The sequence below is a fragment of the Mustela nivalis genome, assembly GCF_964662115.1.
Source record: "Mustela nivalis genome assembly, chromosome: 6".
Taxonomy (NCBI): domain Eukaryota; kingdom Metazoa; phylum Chordata; class Mammalia; order Carnivora; family Mustelidae; genus Mustela; species Mustela nivalis.
The window spans coordinates 114,087,788-114,115,055 of NC_139025.1; the positions used below are offsets into that span (position 1 = coordinate 114,087,788).

At 48.2% G+C, this 27,268-nt stretch overlaps 1 protein-coding gene and 1 long non-coding RNA gene across 3 annotated transcripts in view; one reads left to right on the top strand and one right to left on the bottom strand.

Moving 5' to 3' along the window:
* Positions 1 to 17,494: 17,494 nt before the first annotated feature.
* Positions 17,495 to 27,268, top strand: part of LOC309867208 — a 35,987-nt gene continuing 26,213 nt past the window's right edge. For both annotated transcript variants that reach the window (XR_014313039.1, XR_014313040.1), the window contains exon 1: positions 17,495 to 17,646. This is a non-coding gene — a long non-coding RNA (uncharacterized lncRNA). The remainder of the gene's footprint in view (positions 17,647 to 27,268) is intronic.
* Positions 22,433 to 24,845, bottom strand: RPLP1 (ribosomal protein lateral stalk subunit P1; the record flags this gene model as incomplete). Its single annotated transcript, XM_082737574.1, is given in 5 exon segments — positions 22,433 to 22,551; positions 22,980 to 23,116; positions 24,136 to 24,215; positions 24,774 to 24,827; positions 24,831 to 24,845. Coding segments are annotated over 5 exon segments (366 nt in total). The 3' UTR covers positions 22,433 to 22,471.

A 27,268-nucleotide genomic window follows, 5' to 3' on the forward strand; every position in this document is an offset into this window, starting at 1 on the left:
ATGGGAATAAGGAACTTGATTCTGAGAGCACCTGGGTGGCTCAGTCGGTTGGGCATCTGCCTTTGGCTCAGGTCATGATCCTAAGGTCCTGGGATGGAGTCCCGCATGGGGCTCCTGGTTCGGTGGGGAACCTGCTTCTCCCTCTCTCTCTGTCTGCTGTTCTGCCTACTTGTGATCTCTCTGTGTATCAAATAAATAAATAAAATCTTTTAATAAATAAATAAAATGCTTTTAAAAGGAAACAACTTGACTTTGCAGGGTCATGGGGAAGAAGAGAAATGATAGATTAGCAGGGCCGGGCACATAGTAGGTGCTAAATAAAAGTCTGCTTGTGACTCAAACAATGAACCTGGGATGAAGATGACGTCTGATCCTGATCTTGGACCAAAGGTCAGTGTTTCCAGCTGGGGAATGAAGAGTTACCAGAGGGACATTAGCCAGAAGTTCGAGATCATTTTCTAAAAGCCAAGGAGGAGAGCAAATTCACGGGTGTTGAATGCTTTCATATGCCATAACTTTAATTAATCCTCATGTCAAGCTGGGAAGTGAGTGTTTCGTGCCCCGGTCTACAGGAGGAAAGGAGGATGTGTTGACTCAGGCAGGTGCCTCGGCTCACGCAAGATCTCAGGGGCGGGAACTGGTGGAATTTCTGGTATCTGGGCAGGAAGTAGTGCTGGGCTCCCAGTACTGTCCTTAGTCTCTTTAAATTAAATCAAGTCCTGGAAGCAACTCAAAATTCACCCTCTTCGGGGCCCAGTCCCTGTGCCTTTGATTAGCAGCAAACATAGGTCCCTTCCAGGCTGGCCCTCTTCAAGCTGATGAGGACAAGGCCATTGGCCTGGAGGTGCACTGAAACTCTCTTTTCCCTCCCTGCGGGCCGCCCAAAGGACCCAACCCTCCCTCCCCTCCAGGCCTGGAACCTTGCTCACCCTGGGTTTGGCTCTGAGCACTCCAGCCTTAGACACCCCTCCCTCCTCTCAGAACATGGAGTGCAGAACTCTGAGGGGCTCAGAGTCTGGAGAGGGGCCTTGCCCAGAGGGACTGTGGAGCACGAGAAAGGACAAACCCGGGTGGACATTCCCAGCCACCTCTTCACGGGCCATGGGATGCTTGGTCAAATGACTTCATCCCGCTGTGCCTCAGTTTCCCACAAAATGGGGACAATGGTGGCCACCTCCATTCTCAAAGGTTGCTGTGAGAGTCTTTAAGACGACAACATGTAGAGAGTGCCTGGCCGGGAGCAGGTGCTCCCATACCACGTTCCCAGTGTGGAGCCCAATGATTCACTTTTAAAACTCCGTCTCCCACAAGTAGAAAGGCAGCAGCCCTTGGAAAGCTTTTATTTCTTGGTTTCATCAATGTTTGTTGAGTGTTCACCAAGTACCAGGCACTGTTGTGGGCGCTGGGGATACAGGAGTGAACCCCCAAACCCTCGTCCTCGCAAGAGTACGTTCCGGCGGCGTGGGGGGAGATCAGTGAACAAAGAGAGATAGAGTGTGACATCATGGACAGAGTCCACAGAAAAAGGAAACCAAGGCACAGCGTGGCCTAGAGAGACAGGGTACCCGTTTCATTCCATGGGAACAGTAGAAGCAGACTCACCCCAAAATTAATAAGGCTTATGCTTCAAGGCTTTTTGCGTGGTCGGGCCCCTTCCTGTTCCCATTCTACCAAATTTCTTATTCCCAATCAGGGATGCTTTTTCCTAAACAGCACTCTCAAAAATTAAACAAGCTTCAGGCAGGCCCCACAGAATCCGGTTCTGGGCCCAGTGACCAGGAAAGCCCTCTCCAGGAAGGTGAGACGGGAGCCTGGACCTGAATCCTTGGAAAGGAACCATGCAAATGAGCAACACAAAATTCTGGGCCCCGAGGAAGCCAGTGATCCTGAAAGGCCCCAGGCTATCTACTTGGCTGAGTGGAAAGGCTGCGTCTGAAATCCCACCTCCAGGCAGGTCTCCTCAGAGTTGCAGAGCTTCTGTCTCCTCGGGCCCCTCTCCCGGCAGGCTGGTGGCTTATGCCAGGCCTGAGCATGGTTCAGAGAAGGTGGGAGCGCAGGGAGGACAAGGGGCGTGGGCCAGCCGAGGCCCCAGGCAGTGGCAGGCACTCAAGGTGAGCAGGAGGAAGGAACCCTGACAGACAGTGTCAGGGGCCAAGGAGAACTTGGAGCAACTGGAAACTTCGTGCACTTCTGGTGGGAAAACTGTTTGGCTGCGTCTTGCAAAGCGAAACACGCACTTTGCACATGACTCAGCAGTCGCCCTCCCTGGCATTTATTCTAGAGAAATGAAGCCCTATGCTCAAACAAAAACCTGTACACGGGTGTTCAGGGGAGCTTTTATTCATAATAGTCAAAAACTGAAAAAAAAAAAAAAAACCCTCAAAAATGGCCCGCATGTCCACGGGCAGACAAATGCATGAGTAAACTGTGATCTTTCCCCACTGTGGAATCCTCCTCAACATCACAAAGGCACAAACAACGGATATACCCAACAGCATGCATGAATCTCACAGACATCACACGGCTTCTGGAAGAAACCAGACACAACAGAGTTCATCTGTAGGATACCATCATGTGACATTCTAGCTCCAGGAGCAGAGGGCAGGTGACTGTGAAGGGACAAGAGAAAACTTTATGGGGAGAAGGATGTGAATTCTGATTGTGAAGGACAGAGAGCCTGATGCGGGGTCCGATCCCAGAACCCTGAGATCATGACCTGAGCCGAAGGCAGAGGCTTAACCCACTGAGCCACCCAGGTGCCTCCAGGTGCATTTTCTTATATATGTTAGAGCTTAATTGAGTGATGACCTGAGAATTGACATGAAATTTACATCACCGTGTAGTCCAAGGGAAAGACCCTCCTTGAGCTCAGCCTTCTGCCCCCTTCATTTTACACATCAGGAAACGGAGGCCCAAAGAGGGGAATGACTTTCCCAAGGTCACACAGTAAGTCCGGACCATTAACAACTAGCCACTGAAGGGCTACTTCAAGTTCATGGAGTGTTTTCCAAACCTGCTCTGACTTAGTGTCCCGGATACTTTGTGAGCCTACAGCACTGTCATTATGCCCAAGTTCCAGGTGAGCGCATGGAGGCCCAGAATGGTTGGAAGGCTCACCGTAGGTCACCGAGCCAGCTTCCTGATGACCTACCCTGTTGACGGAGTGGGAGGGCAAACCCAGCTACTCTGCTCTCAAAACCCAGTCCTTCCCTCCTCCTCAGCACACCTCCTCTTGCCAACAGAGCAGGCGTCAGCTGGAGACCCTTCAAGGAAGTCCCAGGGACTGGAGACAGAAGCAGGGACAGCGTGGAACTCCGGGGAGCTTTCTACTGTGGGGCTGCGGGCCGGGCCTGGCAGGGCACACCCAGGGGGCAAGGGGACAGCCGGGGGGTGGGGCAGGGGGGGACAGCCCAGGCTTTGCTTGGAAAGATCCGGTTTCCCCTGGATGCTTTTTCCAGCATGGCCTGCCAGGGGAGATTAAGATCGCAGAGAGCAACATGATGCCTCTAGTGGGTTCCAGGGTATTTGTCTCTCTCAGAAAGGCGGTTTGTTTGGGATCTGACTGCAAGCCACGGGATGAAGCCATGCCAGGCCCTGCTGGAGCTGACTCCAGGAGAGAGATGGCCCCTTGGGCGGGGAGAGGGAGGGAGGCCAGACCTAACAAGACTGGGGCTTTCAGAATCCCGAAAGGACCATGGAGGGGCCTCCAGGGTCCCACGTAAGCCTCCATTCCATCTGAGGCCGGACTGCGTTAACAGACAGACGGCTGGTTTGCTCACCATCCATCTGGCCTTGACCTTGCACAGCCAGCCTGGAATGGGAGCAACGTGGATTTGTTTGCTCTGGAGTGAGAGGGCCTGGGCCCAGAGAGTAGGGGGCCAGAGGGGAGTAGCCAATAGCAAGAAGGCTGGTGGAACTTTAAACAAAAAAGTAAAATGTATAACATGTAACCTTAACCGAAGTTTTCACTGTCCCAAGCCCAGTGAGATACCACCTGTATCTTCAATAAGGTTCCTGCTGCCCCAGGGACTTTGGAGTGGGAGACCAAAGAGAAAGCCCTAGCCCAAAGTTTGGGTGGGCTCCAGGGAGTTAATAAGGGAGCAGCAGAACGGAGAAGTAGCTCTCTCCGAGGCAGGACGGTGGAGCCAAAGTGGGCGGGGACAGTTTGCAGAAATTTGCATCTTTAAGACTTTGCGTCCCCTGGGGCCTAAAATGAGAGTTTCAGTCTGTGTCATTCAGGTTTCCAGGGGCTCTGGTGTCCTTTTGAGTCACATGTGTTCACACCAGACATGGCAGTGGGGGTGGGAGGTGACACAAAATTGGAAGTAGCGTGTCTCCGGCCCTCAAGGTGCACCCAAGGGAAGTCCACAGTTAAGGCAAGCCGGCAGCAAGCTCTGGGGGGTGGGGACAGAAAGAGCATGATGATGGGGGGTGGGGTGCAGGGAGCAGGGTTAGAGGAAGAGGGAGAGAGGTGAATTTTTTTTCCAACCTGGGGACAGTAACATAAGGAAGCCCTCTGAAGGAGATCACATTTAGGCCAAAATTTGCCAAATCAATAGGATATGGCCCTAGGGATACACGGAGAAGGACCTTCAGGGAACCTGGCCTAACCACAGAGGGGTGAGGGCGCAGAGCACTGAGAAGGTGGGGCACTGGAGGCATGAAGCCGGAGTCCTGCCGATGCAGGTTGGCCAAAGGATTAACCCTCCCCGTTGCTGGGGCATGCCAGGACCTTGCTTGAAGATTACTGTCCTGGAAAGGAAACACCTGTGAAATAGACACATAAATAAATACAATGTTTTAAATACTAATAGCTTGCAGAAACCCCATTTCAATAAGGCTCTTTCCAAGCCAAGCCCAGAGAGCACCAGCTTGGTCAGGGGAGTGTTGTCTGGGATCAGAGGGGCTGTGTGAGCCAAAGCAGCGAGCCGAGGAAGGTGGGGTGGGAAGAGCACACCAGGCCAGAGGAACGGCCTGTGCGGAGACCTCGGGGCAGGACCAGACGCGGCACCATTCAGGTACTGGAGTGAGTTCCTCCTTGCACCTCCCGTCATTGCGTTGCACACCGGTCTGGGCCTCGTGTGCGTCCCCGAATTCGCCGTCTCCCACTGTTGCTAATTTGCACCGTGCTCATTCCTCTCGGCAACTTACACCTTGGGCTTCACTGCAGACCCTCAGCTGCATTTCTGAGCCCAGCTGGCCCCACGGCCACCAGATGCACACCAGCTTTGCTCAGTTTTGTGAAAGTGTGCCTGCCTGAGTCCCGCTTGGGTCCTCCCCGCTCTCCCCTTCCATCCTACCAGGATGGCGAGATGTGCACAGGAACCCCCTTGGTGCCACCCAGGATTGCCCATGGAGCTAAATAAGCCGTACCCCTTCTTCTCCAGCAGCCTGTTCTGAGACTCATCTCATGAAGTTCTGTAGAAGGCTCCGGGAGACAGAGCAGAGGCAAATCCGTCTTGCATCTAACAACACGCGCACTGATGGGCTTTGCAGATGGCTGGGTCCCAAACCCCCAGCCTCTCTGCTCAGCTGCCACACCCCCGACTTGACCACGTTTGGACACCCACTCTGGTCCCCATGATATCTGCTGTTCAGAGCCAGTTGGCATGTTTACCAAGAACGCGTTGACCTTTACTTTCCAACGGCAGGAACAACGTGATACATGACTTACTTTTTGTTTGGAAATTGCTTGCTCAAAGGCTAAGTGGCCACTCCACCAAACCTATCTGGTGACCTGTATTTTCACGGGCTGCCCCAGTGCAGCCTGAGTTCCCGGTGTAGAGCCCAAAACCACTGCCTGGGCACTCCCACCCAAGTTCGGCCATGGGTAGGTGACCGGCCATGACTAGGTGACCCTACGCAAATCCCAGGGCTCTTTGTCTCTTCCCTGTGAACTAAGGAAGGATGGACATTCTCCAAGGACCTTCAAGCCCCAATCAGAGGATTACGCCCCGCCTCCAATACCCAGAGAAAATCAAGTTCAGGTCTGCCTGACAAACCATCTCCCAGTTAATGTTCTCCCTGTAGATCACTCCTTTATCGTACTTTTAAGACCATGTATCTTCAATACCCTGCTTTTTGACTGGGATTTATGGGAGGTGGGGGGTGCTAGTGTATGTATATGTCCCCAAAATTCAATGCAACATTTTTTTAGCAAAACAGGGTGTGGGAAAAGAATCAAGACACACTCCAAATACAAGTCGTAGAAGGTCCAAATCAAGTCGTGTTTTGAAAAACCTGAGAGCAGCTGGGGTGCCTGGGTGGCTCAGTGGGTTGAGCAGCTGCCTTTGGCTCAGGTCATGATCTTGGAGTCCTGGGATCAAGTCCTGCTCCAGATCCCTGCTCAGCAGGGAGTCTGCTTCTCCCTCTGCCTGTTGCTTCCCAAGCTTGTGCTCTTTCTCTCTCTCTTTCTCATTCTACCTCACGTAAGTAAATAAAAATCTCTTAAAAAAAGAAAAGAAAAACATGAAAGCAGCAACAAAGTGGGGTGCCTCTTGGCTGTCACTGGCCTCAAGAAAGGCCAGATTCCTATGTGAAGCAACTGCTTGTGACTGTCCATATTAAAATATGGGGTGACCAAGAAGCTGACCTTGAAGCATTTGCCAATCTCACGTGATTGTTTCTTGAATATAGAAGCATTGTACCATATTTTACAGTTAGATCTAGGATGTTGGTTGGGATTGGGTTGACAGGTCCTAATAAAATGTTCCCCCTTCAAAAATAATAGAAAGAACATAAACAGAAGGAAAGGAGAGGAAAAGAAAGATGTTCCCAGAAGCATTTTCACGGAACAGCTCATTTTCCAAGATAAATTACTGACATTAACCTGGAGATATTGTGAGCTCTTCCCATTTGCATGGTAGTAGTATTCTGGGAAACACAGTGTATAGCAAAGCCTTGCAAATATATTTGGTGTTTATTATGTAAATCAGAGTTTAGTTTTTAGCTCAGATAATCATCTCCATCAATGTCTGGAGAGACATTCTCAAGTCATGTAGAATGCAAGACAATTCTTCATTGTGAGATGGGTTGAGGCACTGCAAAGTATCTAGCATCCTGGCTCTTCGCAGGCTCCCCAATGCCGGCAGCACCCCTGTCAAGACTGTGGCCTCCAGAAATACCCCTCCCCCAGCACTTTAATCCCCTGGGGCTTTCCAACCTTCATGATAAAATGATCTGAAAGAATGCAATGGCCAAATGCACCAGGGTGGGTGAGGACAGGGCATGGGGATGGCTTCAAGGATCCCTCTGTTCCTTCCAGGAGCTTTTTTTTTTTTTCATTGAAATATTCACATACCATAAAATTCGCCCTTTGAAAGTAGTTTCTCGTATATCCACAAAGTTGCGCAACTCTCACCACTAACTCCAAAACATCTTTATCAGCCCAAAGAGAAGCCCTAGTACCAGTTAGTAGCTCCTCCCTTTCTCCCCTCCCCCACGCCCTGGCAAGCACCAATCCGAGGTCCACCTCTGTGGACCCGCCCACTGTGGACATCCCATACAAATGGAATCACAGAAAACAGTGGCCTTTTGGGTCTGGCTTTTTCACTTAAAACAGTGTTTTCAAGATTCACCCACACTGTAGCGTGGATTGGTACCTCATTCCGTTGAAAGGCTGAATATTATTTCATTATATGGATAGACCACCATTCATGGGTGATTCATCCATTGATAGAAAGCTGAATGAGGGCTAACTTTTGACTATTACAAATTGTGCTTCTATGAACATTTGTGTATAACTTTTTGTGTGGTCATACATTTTCAATTATCTTGGATACATATCAAGTTGTTATTGGGTCATATGGTAATTCTACACTTAAATTTTTGAGGACCTGCCTTTTTTTTTTTTTTTTAAGGGATTACACTATTTTAAAATCCCACCAGCAAAGTATGAGGGTTCCAATTTCTCCACATCCTCACTAACAGTTGTTCCTGACAGTCTTTTGGATAACAGCCGACCTGATAGGTGTGAAGTAGCGTGCCATTGGGGGTTTTGTTTACATTTCCCCAATGATCAATGATGTAATGATCTTTCCAGGGGCTTTGTGGCTATTTGTTGATGTCCTTCAAGAAATGTCTGTTCAAGTCTTTTGCTCATTTTTAACGGCGTCACTTATCCTCTTGTTGAATTGTAAGAGTTCTTTATATATTACTGATACAAGTCCCTTATCAGATGTATGATTTGCAAATTTTTCTCCCATACTGTGAGTTGCCTTTGCACTTTCCTAATGATGCCTTTGGAAATACTGAAGTTTTTAATTTTGATGAAATCCAATGTACTTCTCTTTCTTTAGTTGCATGTGGCATGAACCAGCTGTCCCAGCAGCCCCAGCAGCCCCAGCAGCCCCAGCAGCCCCACCTCCCTGCGCAAGGCCAGGGAATGGAGGCTGCTGGGATTTGAATGGGGAGCCTCACCCTTCCCATTTCAAAACCTCTTGCTGGGATTCCATAAACAGGGTTTAATTCTCCAGATTATAAAAAAAAACAAAAAAACAAAAAAACAAAAAAAAACCCTCTATCTCTGCTTCAATAAACTGTCCCCCAGAACGGGCAGCACCAACCCTACTAGTCATCCAAACCTTAGAGGCAATGATCCTTCTGGCCCTTTCTTCAAGAGCAAACCAAGCTGAGGGTATGAGGGCCCTGTACCCCGAATGGGCACCACATGGGGCTAGGAACACCAGAGGGGCAAGCTGGACAGTAAGGAAAGCCAAGGTCACCCCTTTGCAGAGGGAAGTCACCCCAAGCTGTGTTCTCCATGGGCCTCAGCTGGGAACCCGTCCCTTTACTACCTCAGGCCATGCCCGGGTTTCCAGCAAAGGGCTGGGCTAAAATGTAAATATATGCCCGCAGGTTGGGGACACGTTCCTGGATGGCTGATACTGAACTACACGGGGGAAATTGAGGAAATACAGCAGCTGGGGAAATCAAGGCCCGGTGATAGCAAGGCACTCACAGTGAGTCCCTAGCTGGGGAGGAACCACACTCTCCTGCTCCCCTCTCTGACCTCCACTGAGCATGTTGGCTAGAATGAGGGTCGTGGGTCTCCAGCAACAGGCAGGGCCCGTGGGACGTGAGCGGCTTGCTTAGAGATCAGCACAGAGAGGTGCATGTCCCAGCAGGTAAGCCCCCTCACAGAGCACAGCAGGGGGGCCAGAGCAGCACCAGGACATGACCCCTTGTCAAGCAGGCGCCTCACCTCTTTGGGACAACCCCACGATCTGGTTGTCTTAGTAACAGTAACAGAGGCCATTCCCTGGTGCTTCCTTGAGCGCCAGGTACCGAGCTAAGAAATGTACATGCACATCACACGGATTCTCCTGACAGTCCCATGAGACAGTAAGTGTCTTCCATGAGGACATGTAAAGGTTAAGTGACTTGCTCATGATCATGAACCCTAAGAGCTGTACAGGCTTTCAAACCCAAGCACGCCAACGCCAAAGTCAGGGCTCATAATGGCCATATTTCCCGGGGATCTCAGCTCTCCTGAAGGTCCCTGCTGGAGTGGCTGGGTGGACTGCTCCCCTTAGCCGGCTTCATCAGGCGGCTAAGCTTGGCTTGGCTTGCAGAGCCAAGAGCTAAGCAGAGCTTGGCTCTGGAGCAGTCAGATCCCTAGTCTCTTCCCCCAGGGGAGGCCTGGGCTCTCCACCGGTGTCACAGCGCCCCCTGCTGCTCACTCTGACACTCTTTGCCAAGATCTCTTTACTGCCCAAGGAATGCCTGTTAGAAGCTCTGGGGGTTCCCCAGACGGGAGCCCCACTCCCTCACTAACACCCTATCCTCTTAAAGGTCCTACTAGGGCCTGGAGCAAAGCAGAGAGAAAATATGCATGTTTGTTTCTGGGTGCTGAGGTCAGGCTGGGGGCCCCAATTTCCTCTAGTTTTCCAGCCTCCTGTCGCGAAGCAGGCAAGAGGAAACTGCACACGCTGGAGGCCAGCAACCCCACCCCAGCTCTTCACATCCCTGCAGATGTGTGTAAACCGATCTCGGTTCCCTCAACTGCCAACGGATGACCAAAGTGCCTACTTCCCTACTGGGGTACGGCTGGGGTCCAGCACCCCATAATGAGCTCCTCCCGTTCCTGAGCCTCAGCCTCCTCATCTCCTGAGGTTTCTTGGGCACCTGGCCTTCACCTGCATTACCTCATTCAATCATCACGGTAATGCACGAGGTGGAATAAGGAAATTGAGGCACAGAGGAGTCAAGTAAGTTGCCCGAAGTCACACAGCCATCAATATACGGAACCAGGATTCCAAATCAAGCAGCCTGGCTCCACATGCTGGGCTCATAACCACCACGTCACAGTGTCTTCCAGTGTCAAGATACCTTATACACTATGAAATGTGCAGACTCGGCATGGAGCTGGGGAGATCCAGAGGAGGAAGAAATTAGAAGAATTAGTAATTAGAAGAATAATGCCACAGTGGGAAGACTCCCGGGCTCGCATCCATCTTGGCAGACTTCCTGGAGGAGGTGGGGGCTGAGCCAAATCTCTTGGTGTTACAGGGTCTAGTGGTCAGGATGACTGGTGGAAAAGGGACTGGCTGCCCTCCATTTGCCTGTGTGAAAAGGGGGAGGTTCCCAACTTCACAGGAACTTCGAGACAACAGGCACAAAGGGACTGTCACACTAATGAACACATTTGCGGGGTGTCTGTATGGGCCAGGCTCAGTGCTAAGGGCTTCATGTGGGTTAACTTTTTTAATCCCCCAAGAGCCCTATGGGGTAGGAACCATTAATATGGCCCCTTTACACTTGAAGAAACTGGGCTTTCCAAGACTTTGAGTGGCTTTCCCGCGTCCTCTCAACAACCAAGAGAAGGCAGAGTTTGCACCCAGATAGCCTGACTCCGTGTCCTGTGCTACACACCCAAGTTATAGAGCTACACTTTCCCCAGGAAGAAAGCCCCTGGCTGCAATCTTCACTCTCCTGCCATCTCCGTGTGGACAGCCTTTCTAGGTGTTTCTCCTCGAAACTTTGCTTTTAGCTGAAACAAATCCAGAAGAAGAAAAAAGCCTCCCTTTCTTCCTGTGTCCCAGCATCCAGAAGGTGTCAAATGGAGGATAATCCCAGAACCAATGGTTCTTGCTTGGGGAAAGACAGATTATCTGTGTCTCTGGCGCCCTCTGCTGCCCCAACGGAGAACTTCATGGGACCCTGCGCAGCGTAGGGGGATCACCCCAGTGCAGCCAGGCAAAGGGGGTCAGGAGCAGGGCTTCCAGCCATCTGTGAAGAAGGACCAGGCTGTTATTGTTTCTTTTTTTCCCTAACTTCCAGTCTGTCGCAGATGAATACTTTCTGTAAGATGCAATACAAATGGAATTAGGGGGAAAAGTGAAACGAAATGAAATGCTTAAATACTACATGCAGCCATGTCAAATTGCTATAAAGGCTTCTCAGTGTGACTCTCAGTTCTCAGTAAGAATTTCCTGGGCCTGTCTTCAGGTGACAATGGGCTGTGAGCCAGCATGGACCCAGGGATCTCAATCTGAGTAGCACTGGTCCAAAGGGCCACTGAGCAAAAGGCCAGGCAGAGATCAATGGCTAGCTAAGAGGAACCCATCCCCTGAGGTGCCGCCGCAACATACAGTAAGGATTCCTGTGCCCTTCTGAGTCTCGGGGCCGCTGCTAACTCGGGGGACAGCTCTGCACCTGCAGTTGGGAAAGAAGGAGTAGCTTCGGTCTGAGACAGTCCCAAGGACAGTGTCCCAAAGAGGATGCCCAGAAGCCAGGCCCTGGGCTCTGCCCTCCCCACCTGTAAGCAGGAAGGTGAGACTGTCTAAGCCAATGAGGCCTCTGGAAACAGCTCTATCCTCTAACAAGCTGAGAGGTTGGGGGATGGAGGTCTGAACCTGATGTGAGACCAGGATGGTGGATGCCTATTTTCTCGTTCTCATCACCTCCACTCACTGAGCTTCCTCTTCCACAAATATTAAAAATGAGGGACTCAGATTATCTCTGAGGTCCCTTCTACATCTTGTCCTGGAAGATCTGCCTGTCCTCGGTGGGGGCATTGGGGGGAGCGCCGCAAGGCTAAGGCACAGCCAGGAGGAGAAACTGGAGTGGAATGGAAACGCGCTGGTTGTACACTGCAGACTGTCCCCAAGGCTTCTTGAGGACGAGGAGGATCCAGGGCCAGGGAGACCAGACTGGGCTTCTGGGAGGGGTGCGCGCAGGGCAACCTTGGAGGGCAGAGGTGTGGCAGATCTGCTGGGCAGAGGCATTTGCTGAAACTGAAGGAACACTGGAAGGAGGTGAAAACAGCTCTTTCGGTGTTAGGTAGCGGCCACACACAGCCACACTAGTCTTGTCCCCTCCCCCGCCAGTCTCAGCTACGCCCCCCCAACCACCTCGCCTCCTAGCAAAGTAAACCCAAGTGCTTGAAAGAGAAAGAGAGCAAACAGCTGCGGAGCAAAGAGCCAGCTTCCCACCCATTCCCAGCCAAGGTGAACAGGCTGCGAGTTTGTTGACAGAGAAAAAAAGTCATCAATTTTTCATTACCCAGTGAAGGCAACAGAATGTCTCGGGATGTCAACAGTTTCCAGGCAACAAAGACGAACCAAATACACAGGCCCCTCACCTAAAAAGATGTTTCCTTTACAAGCATCAGCTTGGATGGGGAGCCAGGGGAAGACGAGAGCCAGAGGCAGGTGAGATCACTCAACAGCCACAGGGCCGGATCCAGACGCTGGGGGTTTGTGGCCATCTACGGTGACCTTGTTAGCAGAGCTTGTCAGACTATGACTCAAACTGAGCCTGCCTTTTGGAAGCATTCAGGCACAAAACGTCAGAGCAAGACCCAAGAGATCAATTGGCGTGGCTTATTCATCCCTTCATTCAAAACAAACATTTTTGAGCATTCCTAGGGCCTGGCGCTCGGGCCTGAAGCCCGGTCTAGCTGCAGAGATGCGTCCGTAGGCCACCTCTCTTCACCTTACCAATAAGAAAACCAAGAGCCAGAGAGAAGAAATGACTGTCCCAAGATCACGCAACCACGTGGAGGCTGAGCTGTCCTTGAACCCGCAGCTGAAGGTGCTCTGTAGCCGTGTCCTGGTCCCCAGGGTGCTCGGGACTGGGCTCTTGGCAGGGGGCCCACCAAGTGGCCGGCCCAGACCAAGTCTTGTCCAGAATCAACACGGGGAACTTTCAAGAGACCTTGAGCAGAAGGGTTCGGATACTGAATCTAAAAACTAAAAGAAGATCATTGAAATCTCTTGTGGTGGGTATATTATTGTGATTTTTAACTCTCAAGGCGGGTTCCAACCAAAATAGGAAGGGTGGCCCTTTCCAGAGTGCTTTGTCAGGACTGCAGGCTCCCAGGATGTCTCCCTGTGTTTGCACTGACATTTCCCAGTGAATGTCAATGAAGACTCAAGAATAAGTCAACACAGGTCCTCACAATAAATGCCAAAGCTTGTTAGCAGAGTAAACCGTGTGCTTAGCCTGTCTTAAAAGAATCTTTGCTGAGTAAACAGAAGGAAGGCTTTACTTGAGAGTAAACAGAGCAAGGAGCTGGGCGCGCCCGTAGGGCTGGTAGGTGAGTCTGCCGGCAGAGGCTGTAGAGACATCTTCGAGGGGGGCCGTGAGGTCAGAGGGCTTATCTCATGTTCGAGCACAACAGACCTCTCTCCCCAACAGCCTCTGCTCCCACGAGGATCCCACCTCTCTCAGGGAGGAGGCAGAAACCAAGACTGAAAGGAGAACTTAGAGATGCATCTCCTTTGCTCAGAGGTTCCAGGACCCTCTCAGGACCCTCTCAGGACCATTTTTATGTTTAAACATGATTACAATGAAATGTAGCCCTCCTGATGGTTCATCAGACGCAGTGGGAAAAATGTCTTTGGTCCAGATAGGCCACCAGCTTTCTGTCCACACTGATTCAGTATTATCCTTGGTGATAGTAGATGAGGAAATGAACCTTAGTAGCTGCTGATCTTTTGCCCACAACTTATACTTCCTTCATGGCCTTATTTACATGAGCGTCTCATTTTCCCAAGTAAAGACACATTACGGTCTGAAATCTTTGACCCATAAACTTGTTAGTCTCGAAAACCCAAGTGCAACCACTGACTTAAAAGCATCTCAAGTATCTTTTCACCAGAAAAAAAAAAAACCAAAAACCAAAAAACCCTCAAATATTCCACTTCTTATTTAATTTATGGATTCCTTGCCTCTTTCTCGAAAAAAGATGGGAGTGTAGATTGGAGTACCAATATGCAGCAAAATCATTAAAAAAGGCACACACACACACACAAAAATTTTTTAATTAGTACCAAGAAAACAAGGAGGAAATATTACCCATCTTGGGTCCATTTAACTGCTGAGAATAGGCATTGAGCCTAGCACTGTTTGTCAGTAGCTAAAGCTGAGAGGGCCTGGTAAGTCACAGAACGCTTGCTATGATAAAAGAGGCCTGGCTAGCAATTCCTCAGAGGATACAAACTTTCTCTTGGCCCTAAATTTTAGAAGAATTTTCACATGAGACCTAGTAACAACAAAACGGCCTCCGCAAGTTTTATGGCAAAAGCAGAAGTGGTTTTCATGTGGCTGTTTCTTCCAACAACCTTGGAGGACAGCCAAGGGCACGCCAGATAGCACAGCAGCTCAGTAACGTGCTTTTCTGTTTTTCGACAAGAAATGAACTTGAGCACGTTAAAAGGAAAAGTCAAACGTTCTAAGTAAATTACACAGGAGGCATGAGCATATTAGATAAAGTGAACTTGGTTTCCTCTTGGCAGAGTCACTGGTGGGCATACAAACATGCCTCTCCTTCCTGAGGTGTGGACTGACTTACTCACTCCTGGGCCAACAGCCCACCTGCCCAGCCTGCCTGACTCACACACCCCACCCAGCCCAGGTATGCTCTGGTAAGAAAAGGTCAATTTAGCTAAGTAGCCATTCCTACTATTGGCCACGGTGGGGCAGCACTGAGCCAGCATCCGCAAAACAAACCCCCAAAATTCGCTTTGTAATAAGCAAAGCCATCCAGCATATAAGCAAGTCTACCAATCCACTAAATCCATTCATCCTGAAAAACCCACATTTGGCTGTTTCCATAAATATTTAAAGGTGGAAAAATAAAAGAGCCCCTCCAAGAGCAGAAATGTTTTCTGTGATTCTCTTTTCAACTTTTTATTTAAAGGGTCGATCCATCATATAAAAACAGCAAAGAAATACTAACATTTTTTGAACAGGAACCATGCTGAGTGTCTGACATGTACCATATCGTGTAATTCTGAAAGAACTTGATGAGGTTGGTGTCATCATTATCCCTATCTTGTAGGTGAAGAAACTGAGGCACCCAGAGTTTAGACAACTCGCCTAAAGTCACACTGCCCTATTCAGGGGCACAGTGGGATTTGAATTGATCCAGGTAGTGTGACAGAGAGCATTTAACCTACCTCCTTAAAAACCTGTGGTATCTTGTCTGCACTCCTCCCAGAATCAGATATTGTATTCCCCATCCCAGCCTCCAGATAATAGCCAGCAAAATTTTTCTTGCTTTCTTTATTTTGAGCTAAAACTGTCTCCTGGTTGGTCAGAGTTCTTCCCTCCAGAGCTACATAAAATAAGTTGTTTTTCTTCCTTTTTATTTTTTTTAAAGATTTTATTTATTTATTTTCTTCCTTTTTATTAAAGATGTATTAATTTATTTGGTTGACAGAGAGCACAAATAGGAAGAACAGCAGGCAGAGGGAGAGGGAGAACTAGGCTCCCCACTGAGCAGGGAGCCTGATGCAAGGCTTGGTCCCAGGAACCTGAGCTAAAAGGCAGATACTTAACCCACTGAGATACCCAAGTGCCCCAAGTTCAGTTTTTCTTCTATACTGAAGACACTTCACTTTTAAAAAATTAACGATAGTGTTAACTATTGCTCCCCAACCGCCATCCCCTCCCCCCCCAAAAAACAGCCCTTTGCCTGGAACAAGTCATTATTCTCAATTTACAAATGTGCCCCATCCCATTCCTGCTGGTTAACAGCACGTGCTGGAATCTCCTGATGCAGAGGTTTAACAATAGATTAGTTACTTTAATTGGCTAACCTGTGCCCGAGAGGACAATGCCATTACCAAACCAGACTTAAAAGCTATTAAAAGTAATACATGGCTGTGGTTTTTAAAAATCCAAGCAATATGGAATGGATAAACTGAAATGGAAAATCTCACTCCCATCCTCTCCAACCCTTCTCAGAGGTAATCTTTTACTTTTTACTTATTTTTTGTTGGGTTTTTTTTTTTTCCTTTAACCCTTCCAGAATTTCCTTTACACATACAAACAGATGCATGTGAATCTTTTAGGGTCGTATTACGTATACTGGTCTTCAGCTTGCTTGTTTCACTTAACAAGGCCTTCTAGATATCGTTCAATAGCAGCACTCCTGTTAACAGTTACATGAAAGCCTCCTCTCAGGCAATTTTCTTCTCTTACAAAAATGCTTCATTGAAATTATACATGTATTTTTTGGATGGATTTCTGCAAGTGAAATTCTTGGATGAAAGAGCACCTTTAATTCTGAGAGATGGAACCCAGTCGCACTCCTTAAAAAGTGGTAGTAATTTACACTCCAATCAACAGTCCACTTTCCAAGCATGGTCAATGTAGCTTATTATCCAACTGGATATTTGGAGACAGTTATTAATTCATTCTTTCAGACCATGTTTATCATGTACCTTGTACTTGTCAGGCACAGCACGAGCAGCTGGGTTTGCCCTAAACCAGGAGTTTCCAGTGCTAACCCACAGACTTCCTGGGACTGGTGAAAATGCAGGGTTCCCACCGCCTTCCGCCTCCCCCAGCTTTGGGTTCCTCAGCCTGTGCAGGGGCCCAGGAAACTGGGTAGTTGTTGCTATTTGTTTCATTTGGATGTTTTGGTTTGGTTTGGTTTGGTCTGGTCTGGTTTTTACAGATGCCCAGGTGCCTCAGCTGGATGATGAGTAGCCAAAAGCAGAAGAAATCACTTCTTTTTCTGGGCGAAAACGCTTTCTGGAAAGGAAGGTGCTGAGAAGAGTCAGCACCTACTTCCCTAAAATAAAACAGGGAACTAGTTGGAGTGATATTAACTATCCATACCCAACCGCCCCTTCCCTCGAAAACCAGCTCTGGGGCAGGAATGGGTCATTGTTCCCAGTTTACAAATATGCCCCATCCCATTCCTGCTGGTTAGCGAAAGTGCTGGAGTTCACGGCAGAGAGGTTTCACAACCGACTAGTTACTTTAGTTCACTAACCAGCGCACCAGCCTGCGAAACCTCCACTAAAACAGACTTAAAAGCTATTGCTAGCGCCGGGGATATTAATGAGCATGCGCAAAAGGCTCCGCGGACCCGCGCGCGCCCCTAGTGGTCAATGGGCCTCGGTGCAATTGAGAAATTCGGCTTCCCTTGGCCACCCTCGGCTTTTAGCCCCGCCTCTCGTCCCGCCCTCCCAGCACGGACTTTGATTGGCGAGCAGCGGGCTATAAAAGCTCGAGCGCGGGGGGGGGCCAGACTCTCAGGCACCTGTGCGGGTTGAGGAGCTCGCTTCTGTGGCGCGTGAAGTCGGGGTGGGCAGAGGACTCTTCATCCCGCCGCAGGCCCTCCGTCTCCAAGTTCGTGCCCCTTCTCCGTCATCCTAGACGACGTGGACGTGACAGGGGAGGTGACAGGTAGGTCACTGTGTCCGGAAGGCAATTTGCGGGGCTCCGGGGCGCCACACCTTTGCCTCTGCTGCCTCACCGGCCGAGAATTCCTGATTCAGCACTGAAGCCTGGCTGGGGCCTCACCTGGGGATATCTCCGGACGCTCTTCCCTTCGGTTCACGGAGCCGGAGCTCTCGGGTTCCCACCTGAGGGCCTGGCCGCCCACACCTGTACCTGGCAACCTGGAAGGTGCGTATTAAGTGGGGAAGGAAGGAAAGGAGGGAGGAAGGGAGGAAGCTCGCCGTGGGGGGCAGGCTTGGTTTTGTGCTCCTGTACCGGCTGCCACAATGATAAGAACATTCACTGGTCCAGAGACTTGGGTTCCAATTCTGGCTGTCCCATTCCCTGCTGCTGAGCAAGGTCCTCCTCCCCTCTGGGCCCCGAATTCCTCGTGTGTAAAAGGGGAGGGTTGGACAATGTGATGAATGCATATTGAACACCAACAATGAGCCAGACACGGTGGTAAGTAATGAGGATACAGGTGAGCAACGCAGGCAGCCCCATCCCCAAGCTTACTGTTTGGAGGAGGAAGATACTGACCAAACTGTCACAAACGCATAATTACACATCTACTCGAAGAAGCGTTAAGACAGGGAACTTGCAGCAGAGTATTTAATATAGCCTGGGGTGGCCTTCCTAAGGCCTGGAGCACTAGAATTAACTGGGGTAGATGGTCAGTGGCCTGGTGAGAGTGGAGAATAGCAAGTGCAAAGATATGGAAGGTGAACACACATTTTTTTTTTTATTGTATTTGGATGTCCTAATAACCCTCAAAGTATACAAGCCAGAAGGGTGGAAGCTGTGGTGAGTTCAACTATGTAGAAGTTAGAGGGTTATTTGGAAGCCCATAACTCCTTGAGGGATCCTGTGAAAATACACGATGGCCCTGACCCCTTGTCCTTCTATAAGCGTTAGGGAGGATTGTTTGTTTTGTTTTGTTTTAAAGATTTTATTTATGTATTTGACCCAGATCACAAGTAGGCAGAGAAGCAGGCTCCCTGCCGAGCAGAGAGCCCGAGGGGCTTGATCCCAGGACCCTGAGATCATGACCTGAGCCGAAGGCAGAGGCTTAACCCACTGAGCCACCCAGACACCCCAGTTCAGGGAGGATTGTTGAATCAGACCTGAACAGCTCAGGTTTCATGATGCAGGCTGTGGGGTGTCTGCAGTCTGACTCTGAGGGGCCTCTCCTGGCTGCTTCAGAAGAACCAAAAATACCAATGCTCTCTTGAAAGTGGCTCGTCTTTACCTTTAGCAGAATTATCCAGGCTTGTTTGCAAAGATAAGTTGGAGAAGAGGCTTGTACAGTGACAGGAAAAAAATCAAAGGTCCATCACCATACCTTACAAAAGCGCACGCGGGGAAGGGACACCATGTCGTGGTAGAACTAGTGGAGACAACAGAGGTGGCAGACCTCGCTTTGCCTGCCATTAGCTATGCGAACCTGGCAGGCACTTGGACTCTCTGAGCACCAGTCTGCTGTGTGACCAGGGTGAATTCACTGCTTCTGACATGGTCAAGTTCAAAATGGGAAAACCTGTGGAAGTTATTTCTAAACTCTAAAGCATTATGCGACCAAGCTCATTAACACCTCGTTCACTTTGTTCTCTCAGAATTTTACTGTATATGCTCCTTCAAATTGTGAGGAGAAAGAATTTGACATATTTTATTTGAATTTGTAGCAATATACCAAGTTGTTTTGTTGCATAAATATTTTGAATTCTTTCATTTTAATTAGAGTGTTTCTCTTTTCCAAAAGGTGGTTTTAGAATTTCATGTGTGGTTTGCTCATCATTTTTAGAAGAAAGGAAAAAAAAAAAAAAAGGAGTAAAACAGTTGACAGGAGCTTTGAATTTTTTTTTATCCCATTGTGCAACACATTCAGTGACAATATGGATTTAAAAAAAAAAAAAATTGTTGTTCTTAGATGGCTTGTCAGTGAGCAAGTCTGTTCCTAAAATTCTCTCCTACACCTAATCCTGGCTCCTTGCTGATGCAAGATTATAAAAGGGGTGAGTGAGCCAGCCTTGGACCTGGGTATGCTTTCAGTGGCCACAGGAGAGAGTTGAACAGACTCTTGGGAACAATGGAACTTTTTAAACAAAGTATAGAGTATGTTTGGTGAATAATCAGTAGCATGAAACCAGTCATGAGAAACCAAAGCTGCTGGCTGATTGCAGAGGACTGACAGTGGGCGGGGAGTGCCTGAAGAGCACAAGGCTTAGGCTGGCTGGACCGAGGGATTCTGAGTACCAGGGATGCCAGCTGTGTTCTTTGTACCTTACACAGAAGGGAAATAGCATCTGCATACCAGTGAGCATTGTTGGGCCAGTCCATTCCCCAATATAAACTAGGTATTATTCCCATTTTGCAAAGAAGAAATTAAGGGTCAGGAGAACTAAAAAGGCAGTGGAACTGGGCAGACTTTGTAACTCAGGATCAAATGAATAGAAGGTTGGCATTTCTGCATGTGTCGGTGGGTCTCCTACTTTATCAGATCATTCTTTGGAAAGGTTCTTAGCTCTACTTAGGGTTTTACTACACTGAAAGATTTCTTTTCAAAAGCTGGGCCCACCGATGAGGCCATGTTTGCATTGGAGTCTTGCTATAGCGCACATTTGTCATTGTATAGAGTTTGGGTAACTGAACTTGGTATTTGTGCCCCAATCTACCACTTCATTTACAGCTGTTCTAGATTCTGTTTTCCTTTATGTTCCTGTTAAGTGTTCTCTTTAATCCATTCAAGGTATTTCCTTGGCTAAGGGAAGTGTCCATATTCCCTCCTCACACTTAAGTGCTTCCAGAACGGAATTTCAGAAGTCTCCAGAACCCAGTGAGGCAGGCCCTCTCATTATAGATGAGTAAACTGAGGCAGGAGGGGAAAAGGAGCAGGGACATGGGGAAAGATGCTACGAGCAAGCTTTGCAGAGTATCGTCTGAATCCTTCTACCCATTTACTAGTCTTTACCTCATGTTAACCTCTGAGCTCCCATTGACCCACCTGTGACATGGGTCTTACCATGGGCTTGTTATGCAGAATGACGGGACATGCTGGAGATCAGCACAGCACTGGCTGTTAGCTGATGAAGATGAGGAGGAAAAACACTTAAATGTGTGTGTAGATCAATCTTTGGGTAAGCTCTTCACCCATGGGGCTTGAACTTATGACCCCAAGACCAAAGAGTTCCATGCTCTACCAAACCAGCCAGGCGCCCCACAATCACTTTATGACCCATTTCTCACATGCACAAAATTTTAATGACAGTAACCTCTAAGTACTGCACTTCTTCTTTAAGATCTTAAAATAACCATCCCTTACCTTACTTAATCCATCTTATTTTTGAGCTTTAGGAAGAGGGCGGTGTGCTGTATGCAGTTTACCAGGACTTGTTCTTAATCTAACCTTAGGAATTCCTCTATATCCACAGCTCATTTTCACTGCTGATCATTGAGGATCATTTTATTTTCTAGCTGATGGACTTGAGGTTTTTGCTGTCTTCTAAGTACTGCTTTAAACATTCCCAAAGATGCATCCTGATGTCCTTACGTAGTTTCTCTTGGGTAATAATGCACAGAAGCAGAATTGCAGGGTTGTGTTCAATTCTGTGAGGTACACCAGCCACTTACCCATCTGGTTCTAAACACTAATGGTTTTGGACAGTGGACATTTGGGGCCATGACATCCTGCTTTTCACCAACTCTTGATCTCTAATAGAGACATCTAATAGATGTTCAGGTGCCTGGCACCTAATAGGTGCTCTGAAGACAAAGTAACCACGTTCTATAAATCCAAATCTTCGGGTCCCCTGGCATTTTGAAGGGAAACAGTCTTCATACCAGTGCTCAGCCATCCCCTTCCCCAAAGGTTACTTTTTTAGTGTCAAACACAGATTTGAATTTTGGTTTTAACCTCTTTGTGTAAATGGGGACTCAACCTTGAATTTTCTTTTTTTGAGAAAGAGAGTGAGAAATCAGAGTAGGAGGGAGAAGCAAATTCCCCACTGAGCAGGGAACCCGATGCAGGGCTCAACCCCAGGACCCTGAGATCATCACCTGAGCCCAAGGCAGAAGCTTAACCGACTGAGCCACCTAGGTGCCCCAACAAGCCTGAATTCTCACCACTTCTTCAGTTATTGCTGAATTCTAAGCCCAGGGATATAGCAGTACTCTACCTCTGACTCGGCACAGCTCAAAAAATTTGTAGCCAGGATTTTACTTGGGATTTATTTTTCTTTTTAAAGATTTATTTGACAGAGAGAGGGTGCACAAGCAGGGTGAGTGGGAGAGGGAGAAGCAGGCTCCCTGTTGAGCAGGGAGTCTGATGTGGGACTCGATCCCAGGACCCTGGATCCTGACCTGAGCCAAAGGCAGATGCTTAACCAACTGAGCCACCCAGGTGCCCCTTACTTGGGATTTTTAAGAGGCCTTGATTATATCAGAACCACCGACTCTTACTCCTGTCAAGAAGACAAACCCTGTGGTCATGAACTCACACAGGTGACTCTGACAAGGCATCTGCTCTGATCTCTCTCCCACCTCTCCATGCAGTTCCACACGCAACATTAGGTATTCTTGGCACAGCATCTGACTGGTGCCATATTTCTCACCAGGAGTTGGTGGTGGCAGGGGGCAGTACCAGAAGAGGTCATACCAGAAGAGGGTCATACCAGAAGAGGCTGGCAGCCAGTGCTGCAGAAAGGAGATCGTCTGTACAATGCACATCCCCAAACAATGGGCAAAACCAACAGCAACCAAGAGTTCAGCTTTTTATTGAGCAGCTTACACAAGCAGTTTACTCAAAAAGACCAAAGCCCATGTCATCATCAGACTCCTCAGATTCTTCTTTCTTTGCTTCCATTTTCTTCTCCTCAGCTAAAAAACTGAAAGTCAACACTTGCTAAGTATTTTAAACTCCAAAGAGCTCCAGGCCCCTCAACTTACCTGATCAAAAATGTCCTAGCCTTGGTTCCAACCATGCCCCTGGCTATAAGGTTTCTATACATCATCTACTCTTAGCAAATTAAGTATTATAGGCATCACTGCTCTTTATCTCCACTCCTCCTTCCAATTTTTTTTAAAGATTTTATTTATTTATTTGCCAGACAAAGATCACAAGTAGGCAGAGAGGCAGGCAGAGAGAGAGAGGAGGAAGGAGTCTCCCTTCCCAGCAGAGAGCCCCACGTGGAGCTCAATCCCAGGACCCTGAGATCATGACCTGAGCTGAAGGCAGAGGCTTTAACCTACTGAGCCACCCAGGTGCCCCTCTTCCCTCCAATTAAAAAAAAAAAAAAAATGCCTACCTGGGGCAGCAGTGGTGGAAGGAGCAGGACCTCCTGCTGGCACAGCACCACCTGCTGGGGTGGGTCCACCACTCCTACATTGGAGATGAGGCTCCCAATGTTGACGTTGGCCAGGGCCTGCAACACACATGCATACGCTGATCACACTTATTCTGGCCTTTTGTTACAGCACTCCCCCACACACACACATCCAAAGGTACCCCCCTCCCCTGAAGGAACAACAACCAATTCCCAACACTATATCGTTCTTCCTTCTCTGGAGTCTCCCAGTGACATCTGGCTGCTACTTAGATTCCCCAAGACTTAGACTAGATTATGACCACACAGCTGAATTAAAAATTAGTCACACACACAAAAAACTACTCAAGCTTTAAATCTTACAATTGCATTGCCATATTTCAGTAGCAAGACAGAATAACTAATTAATTCCTTCCTTTTATAGGTGAGAAAACTGGCCCCAAAATGCTGGTGTAAGTTGTTGGCAAAAAAAACTCATGCCTCCTTAAACACTCAAACCAGGATTCTTTCCACAGTTCCAGATCTCCTCTTAACAGTTAATTCCATTTTTCATACTGCTAAGTCCAGGGACTTTATTAAAGAAGAGGACCTTTACTAAAGGCACAGTGTTTTCAATCATTCAGAACTCTCTGGACACAACGTGAAGAGATGAAGCTAATAGCCTCTTGCCAGAGATTAAGTAACATGAAATAGGAAAGATAGCCAGTGCCAAGTTCCTTGGGTAGGAATCTTGCCTTCGTTAGTCTTTTTATATCCCCCAAAATAGTAAATGGCAACAAAAGGTCACATCCAATTTCCATTAAACCAGACTACCATGCAAGAATAATGTGCTTGGAACAACATGGGCGATATTATCCCCTGGGTGGCCGTTTTCAGGAGTCATTTAATGCACACGTGTGTATACCATATATACATTTATGAATGTCATGGTTTCAGAACAGAAGCAAAGAGAAACCTGATTGAAATCAAGTAAAAAACATAAACTTTAATTAGGCTCTAGATAAGGAACTATGAGGAAATATCACTTAAAGATCCAGTGGAATATGGCACTTTCCAGCCTTTTTAGTGTTACACGAATACCCGACTTAATCAGTAATGTCCCCAGATTTGCTTCTCCCCATCACTTGGCTGCCCTCACCTTATCTTTGCAAACAAGCTGGGCCAGAAGGGTTCAGCATTCACACCCGCTGCTTTAAGGAGGGCATTGATCTTATCCTCCTAAAAAACAGCAAACCAAAGTGTAGTTTTCATAAACATCTCCAAAACACTGCAAACTAAAGACATTCAAACGTGTGTCCAAAACCGTGTTTAACCACTTCACAGATTCTACCTGTATTTCATGTGCGCTTATGTAAAACTGACCCTTTCTTACGCTCTTAGGATCATCAGCAAACGGAATGCACCCGGCTCCGGTGTGCCAGGCCGCTGCCGTTTCGCAGGCAGGACTTGCCCAAGCCACGCTGCTATTTTAAGTTGCGAGTCAGGGCCGGAGGTAGAGCAAGCTAACGTGCTCTCCACATCCCTCAGCCTGGCCCAACAAGGCCTAGTAAGAGGAGCGCAGGAATTCAGGGCCACCAAACAGGGAGTGTCCCAGGTGCGGTTAGGATGCCCTCACGCCGCGGAAGTTTCGCTGAAGCAAAACCCAAAGACGCAGCGCGCAGCCCGACTGTACTCCAGTCCCCCAGGAAGCTGGAGCACGTGGGCCCGCCCACTGCTGGGCCCCTCTCCCCCACCTCCGCCGGGGATGTTGATGGCGCGGGTGTGGCACGCACTCACTGTGACCGTCACCTCATCGTCGTGCAAGATGAGGGCCGAGTAGATGCAGGCGAGCTAAGAGACCGAGGCCATGGTGCTGGCAAGTGCTGAGCGGACGTGCCGGCGCGGTGCTAGTCGCCTGATGAAGTGATGGCCTCCCCCCCAACACGGCCTTTGCTTGCTTGGAAGGACCGAGCATCTTAGCGGGCAGCTGAGGGAAGGACATTCCGCGCTTGCGCAGCCTTTTTTTTTTTTTTTTTTTTAATTTTTATTTATTTGACAGGGATCACAAGTAGGCAGAGAGGCAGGCAGACAGAGGGGGCCGGGAAACAGGCTCCCCCGCTGAGCAGAGAGCAGGACGCGGGGCTTGATTCCAGGACCTCAAGATCACGACCTGACCAGAAAATGCTTTAACCGACTGAACCACCCAGGTACGGCCAATGCGCCTCTTATATGGATCACGGGGGCCAATCGGTGCCCGGGCCTGGCGGAAGAGGCGGGGCGAGAACAGCCCTCCCGGAACTCGTTGGCGCCTGCGCATAAAGCGCGACTCGCTCATTTGCGAGTTGAAAAAATTGGTGGTTCTTGAAATTGCAAGGTTTTTGGGTTCGGCTAAAACTCAGGGCTCCTGAACAGTAAAAATACTTTTAGGAAAAAGATATCTGGGTAAATGGATTTCACCCCCATCGACCGTAGCCCGTGTGACACTATTCGGACATGTAATGACGTCGCCAGCCTCCCGGAGCTGTGCCCACCTGGAGCGCAGGAGCTGAATGTCAGCTTGGAGGCTTCTGGTGCTTACTTAGCGCGGCGTCTCCGGTCATGAAGCGGTGGGGGAGGAAACGGGCAGCAGTGCCATGGGAGCGCCCACTGTGTCCCGGGCGCTGAGTCCCACTCTACAAGGGTTCGTTTAATCCTCACCCAGCGGAAGGGGTAAGCACTGTTACTATACGTATAAAACATCTATTGGGAATGGAGGGGAACTTTCCAAATCCGTTTCAGTTTTTGTAACTAAGGCACTCCGTGTTTGGGTGGAAGTGTCCTGAAACTGCCCTTAAGATGTTCAAGACTTTGTGAAGCAACTGCTGTCTAGGGGCTGCATTGCCATTTTGTATCTTTTGAAGCTTAATAAAAATTGGTATTGGATTCATATTGAGAGTTGGGCTTTTTTTTTTTTTTTTTTTTGAGGTATCATTGACATGACATTTTTGTTTCTGGTGTATAGCATAATGATTCGATATTTGTGTGTGTCGCAAAACGTACATCAACCATTTTTCTTTTCTTTTTTTAAAAAACTCTACTTATTTATTTGACAGACAGAGATCACAAGTAGGCAGAGAGGCAGGCAGAGAGAGAGGAGGAAGCAGGCTCCCCGCCAAGCAGAGAGCCCAATGGAGGCTTGATCCCAGGACACGGGGATCATGACCTGAGCAAAAGGCAGAGGCTTAACCTACTGAGCCACCCAAGCGCCCTACATCAACCATTTTTAAGGTCTACTCTCAGCAACTTTTAAATATGAAACACAGTATTATTAACTATAGTCACCATGTTGTTCGTTATATCCAGTGACTTGTAACTTCAGGTTTGTAACTTTTGAGCCCCTTCACCCTTCCACCCCTCCCTCTGGCAGCCACCAGTCTGTTCTCCGCATCTATGAGTTCGGTTTATTTATTTTTGTTTGTTGTTTGGATTCCACATTTAAGTGAGGTCATACAGTGTTTGTCTTTCTCTGACTTGTTTTGCTTAGTATAATGCCCTCAAGGTCCATCCATGTTGTCTCATATGGCAAGGTGTTATATTTTTTTACACCTGAATAATATTCCTGTGGGTGTGTGTTTGTGTGTCACGTTTTCTTCATTCAATCGCTGATAGACACTTCCGTTGTTTCCGTGTCTTGGCCATTGTAAATAATGGTATGGTAAACATGGGAATGAATATATCTTTTCAAATTAGTGTTTTTCTTCTGATAAATACCTGCGGGAATGGCTTGATCATATGGTAGTTCTATTTTTAATTTAGGTGGGAAACTCTGTACTGTTTTCCACAGCATTTGCATCAATTTATATTCCTACCAATAGTACACAGAGGATTCTTTTCTTTATATCCTTGCCACCACATGTTATTCTTGTCTTCTTGATGGCAGCTATTCTAACAGATGTGAGGCAGTATCTCCCTGTGGTCTTAATTTGTTTTCCCTGATGGTTGGTAATGTTGAGCATTTCATGGGTCTGTTGGCTATCTGTATGTCTTTGGAAAAGTGTCTATTCAGATCTTTTGCCCATTTTTAATGGAATTTTTGTTGATACGGAGTTGTAGGAGTTCTTTATTCATTTTGGATATGAACCCCTTTTCAGATACATGATTTACAAAAAATGTATCCTACTCAGTAGGTTGTCTTTTCATTTTGTTGATGATTTCCTTTGCTGTGAAGAAGTTTTCAGTTTGATACAGTCCCACTTGTTTACTTTTGTTTTTGTTGCCTTTACTTTTGGAGTCAGATCAAACAATCTTTGCCA